The sequence below is a fragment of the Palaemon carinicauda genome, chromosome 36, assembly GCF_036898095.1.
Source record: "Palaemon carinicauda isolate YSFRI2023 chromosome 36, ASM3689809v2, whole genome shotgun sequence".
Classification (NCBI taxonomy): Eukaryota; Metazoa; Arthropoda; class Malacostraca; order Decapoda; family Palaemonidae; genus Palaemon; species Palaemon carinicauda.
Window position 1 is genome coordinate 20,605,597 of NC_090760.1, and position 5,000 is coordinate 20,610,596.

At 30.9% G+C, this 5,000-nt stretch overlaps 1 protein-coding gene across 1 annotated transcript in view; it reads left to right on the forward strand.

The window, feature by feature from the left end:
- The window catches only part of LOC137628395 (neuronal acetylcholine receptor subunit alpha-10-like), a 480,459-nt gene that overhangs the window by 412,936 nt on the left and 62,523 nt on the right, over window positions 1-5,000 (forward strand). The window contains exons 4-5 of the mRNA XM_068359546.1: window positions 295-404; window positions 4,933-5,000. The exon at window positions 4,933-5,000 is cut by the window's right edge and continues 113 nt beyond it. Coding sequence (XP_068215647.1) covers window positions 295-404; window positions 4,933-5,000 — 178 coding nt within the window. The remainder of the gene's footprint in view (window positions 1-294; window positions 405-4,932) is intronic.

Below are 5,000 nucleotides of genomic sequence, written 5' to 3' on the forward strand. Positions count from 1 at the left end.
AAGGGATAAATGTGTTGGAATAATCGTTTCACATATCACCATTATAGGAGTGAATAGTTTTCTGATAATGATTTCGGGTATAAACATTTCCAGAAGAAAAGTTTTTATTTTTTTTTTTTTTTTTTTTTTTGGGGGGGGGGGGGACACGATAAATATAATGATGAACTTGTCGGTGATTTACCTGTATCTACTGAATAAGGTTAAGTTATCGATATTTCTTTTCCAGTGAAATTTACATGATTGGATAGAACAATTGATTACGTATTGATAGTAATGTTTAACGTCCCTTTGCAGGAGTGGATAGACGAATTACTTCAATGGGATCCTGCAGATTACAATGGACTGGGAACCATACGATTACCTTGCGAAAGGATTTGGCTGCCAGATATCGTCCTTTATAATAAGTAAGTTTTATGGACCATCAATAAGAAAAAAAAAATACAATTCTTAAGATGCTGATTGATAGGTAGGATTTTTACGGGGACAAGTTAACAGATGTAGTTGGAGAGAAAGATATTGAAGTATGTGTTACGTCATTTATAGAAATGCTATAAGGTATATATATATATATATATATATATATATATATTATATATATATATATATATATATATATATATATATGTATATATATATATATATATATATATATATATATATATATATATATATATATACATATATATATAATGTAAGATATGGTTTGTAAGCGCTAATTATTAGAAAAAAAAATAACATTGGAAATATTGATATGATTTTTATGGGCACAAGTTAACAGATGTACTTGGAGAGAAAGATATTGAAGTATGTTTTACTTTATTTATGGAAATGCTATTAGGTAGATGGATAGATAGGTATGGATTATGTGTCGTTTATGAAAAAGAAGTTTTTATAGTGAGCTGAATAATAGTAGTTTTACGGAAAGAAGTTGACAGATATATTTAGAGAGAGAAATATTGAAATACGTGTAATGTTTATTTAAATTATATGAGATAGATAAATAGATATGGAGGGAATACTCGTACAATATATAATTTACAGAATTTTTTTTTAATGTGTCACGTTGTTCAGATAAATTATATAAGATAAATGGATATATAGATAGATATGGATTAAATACACGAACATTATGTTATTTACGGTAGATTCAAAACAAATGGTGTTATAATTAACATCACAGAGAAGATAGTATTAGATCTTGCTGTAGAGAAAACTTTAAAGTTGATGCTTACCTTTTTTAGGTGATCATGAGAACTGAGTTCCTCATTTTATCGAAACCATTTCAGAAGATAAAAATCAACTGATGGCGCCCTTAGGTGGGAGTTATAGATATCCATAACTATTTCTTTTCTAAATGCTTCTAACCTATAAATCAGTATCATTCAAATCTGTCAGTTTGTTTGGGTAGAAGCTTTGATGTTCATTGACCTTTGATAGAGTATTTGATATCAGAACTACCAACCAGTCTTAATTGTCACTTAAGAAGCACCTTATTTGTCTTACAGACCCTTTCTATATCAGAAATAGTAACTATTAAAATCAGTGGTGGTAATTAAAAAGCATGTATGCACATTTCAGTAATTTTAGTGTTCTGGAAGCGTTTTAAACGTTATAGATGGTATATCAGCAAAAATATGGCAGTAATTTTAGACTTCTGGAAGCGTTTTAAACGTTATAGATGGTATATCAGCAAAAATCTGGCAGTAATTTTAGACTTCTGGAAGCGTTTTAAACGTTATAGATGGTATATCAGCAAAAATCTGGCAGTAATTTTAGACTTCTGGAAGCGTTTTAAACGTTATAGATGGTATATCAGCAAAAATCTGGCAGTAATTTTAGACTTCTGGAAGCGTTTTAAACGTTATAGATGGTATATCAGCAAAAATCTGGCAGTAATTTTAGACTTCTGGAAGCGTTTTAAACGTTATAGATGGTATATCAGCAAAAATCTGGCAGTAATTTTAGACTTCTGGAAGCGTTTTAAACGTTATAGATGGTATATCAGCAAAAATCTGGCAGTAATTTTAGACTTCTGGAAGCGTTTTAAACGTTATAGATGGTATATCAGCAAAAATCTGGCATTAATTTTAGACTTCTGGAAGCGTTTTGTATGTCATAGATGCTGTCTTAGCAAACTTCTGGCAGTAATTTTAGATTTCTGGAAGCGTTTTAAATGTCATAGATGCTGTCTCAGCAAACTTCTGGCAGTAATTTTAGACTTCTGGAAGCGTTTTAAACGTTATAGATGGTGTCTCAGCAAAAATCTGGCAGTAATTTTAGACTTCTGGAAGCGTTTTAAACGTTATAGATGGTGTCTCAGCAAAAATCTGGCAGTAATTTTAGACTTCTGGAAGCGTTTTAAACGTTATAAATGGTGTCTCAGCAAAAATCTGGCATTAATTTTAGACTTCTGGAAGCGTTTTAAACGTTATAGATGGTATATCAGCAAAAATCTGGCATTAATTTTAGACTTCTGGAAGCGTTTTGTATGTCATAGATGCTGTCTTAGCAAACTTCTGGCAGTAATTTTAGACTTCTGGAAGCGTTTTGTATGTCATAGATGCTGTCTTAGCAAACTTCTGGCAGTAATTTTAGATTTCTGGAAGCGTTTTAAACGTTATAGATGCTGTCTCAGCAAAAATCTGGCAGTAATTTTAGACTTCTGGAAGCGTTTTAAACGTTATAGATGGTGTCTCAGCAAAAATCTGGCGGTAATTTTAGACTTCTGGAAGCGTTTTAAACGTTATAGATGGTGTCTCAGCAAAAATCTAGCAGTAATTTTAGACTTCTGGAAGCGTTTTAAACGTTATAGATGGTGTCTCAGCAAAAATCTAGCAGTAATTTTAGACTTCTGGAAGCGTTTTAAACGTTATAGATGGTGTCTCAGCAAAAATCTGGCAGTAATTTAGACTTCTGGAAGCGTTTTAAACGTTATAGATGGTGTCTCAGCAAAAATCTGGCAGTAATTTTAGACTTCTGGAAGCATTTTAAACGTTATAGATGGTATATCAGTAAAAATCTGGCAGTAATTTTAGACTTCTGGAAGCGTTTTAAACGTTATAGATGGTATATCAGCAAAAATCTGGCATTAATTTTAGACTTCTGGAAGCGTTTTGTATGTCATAGATGCTGTCTTAGCAAACTTCTGGCAGTAATTTTAGATTTCTGGAAGCGTTTTAAATGTCATAGATGCTGTCTCAGCAAACTTCTGGCAGTAATTTTAGACTTCTGGAAGCGTTTTAAACGTTATAGATGGTGTCTCAGCAAAAATCTGGCAGTAATTTTAGACTTCTGGAAGTGTTTTAAATGTCATAGATGCTGTCTCAGCAAACTTCTGGCAGTAATTTTAGACTTCTGGAAGCGTTTTAAACGTTATAGATGGTGTCTCAGCAAAAATCTGGCAGTAATTTTAGACTTCTGGAAGCGTTTTAAACGTTATAGATGGTGTCTCAGCAGAAATCTGGCAGTAATTTTAGACTTCTGGAAGCGTTTTAAACGTTATAGATGGTGTCTCAGCAAAAATCTAGCAGTAATTTTAGACTTCTGGAAGCGTTTTAAACGTTATAGATGGTGTATCAGCAAAAATCTGGCAGTAATTTTAGACTTCTGGAAGCGTTTTAAATGTCATAGATGGTGTCTCAGCAGAAATCTGGCAGTAATTTTAGACTTCTGGAAGCGTTTTAAACGTTATAGATGGTGTCTCAGCAAATTTCTGGCAGTAATTTTAGATTTCTGGAAGCGTTTTAAATGTCATAGATGCTGTCTCAGCAAAAATATGGCTTTAATTTTAGACTTCTGGAAGCGTTTTGAATGTTATAGATGCTGTCTGAGCAAAGTTCTGCCAGTAATTTTAGATTACTGGAAGCGTTTTAAATGTCATAGATGCTGTCTCAGCAAAAATATGGCATTAATTTTAGAATTCTAAAAGCATTTTAAATGTTATAGATGCTGTCTGAGCAAAGTTCTACCAGTAATTTTAGTCGTATGGAAGTGTTTATTTCTAACAGGATTGACTGACACTGGAGAAAATCAAACAATTTCACAGGATGTTCCCTGTGTTGTGTCATTAGAAATTTAAGAAAGGTTTTAAACATATTTAAAATCATGAAGATTTGGGTATTTTTCATGAAATTAAAAATAGAATACCAAATAAAAGATAAAACATCGAGAACATTATTGAAAAAAAAAAACAAAAAAAAACGTAATTACTCTTCCATAAGTCTCAGGTGCAGACAAGTCATCATCATTGTTAAAATGTAACTTTTATGATGAAGATGGATGAAGTTGATTGGATGTGCGGATATCTGGAATGAATAATTGAATCATTATTTTAAGATTCTAAATTATTTGAATTGAGTGACTAAATAATAAGTTCCAGATTCTAAATAATATGAATTGAAGAATTAAATAATAATTTACAGATTTCAAATTATATGAATTGATGAATTAGATAATAAATTATAGTTTCTAAATTGATGAATTAGATAATAGATTATAGTTTCTAAATTTATGAATTTAATAATTGAATAATAATTTTCAGATTTCAAATTATATGAATTGAAGAATTAAATAATAATTTTCAGATTTCAAATTATATGAATTGAAGAACTGAATAATAATTTTCATATTTCAAATTATTTGAATTGATGAATTAAATAATCATTTCCAGATTTCAAATTATATAAATTGATGAATTAGATACTTTCCAGATTTCAAATGATATAGATTGATGAATGAAATAACCATTTCCAGATTTCAAATGATATAAGTTGATGAACGAAATAATAATTTCCAGATTTCAAATTATATGAATTGATGAACGAAATAATCATTTCCAGATTTCAAATTACTTGAATTTAAACATTGAATAGCCATTTCAAAATGTATCATTTCTGTAATTACTGTATCACATCTACACCCCCCCCCCCCTAGTGCTGACGACTACACGCGTGGCTACATGAGAAGCAAGGCGATGGTTAGCCACGACGGGAAGGTCTTCT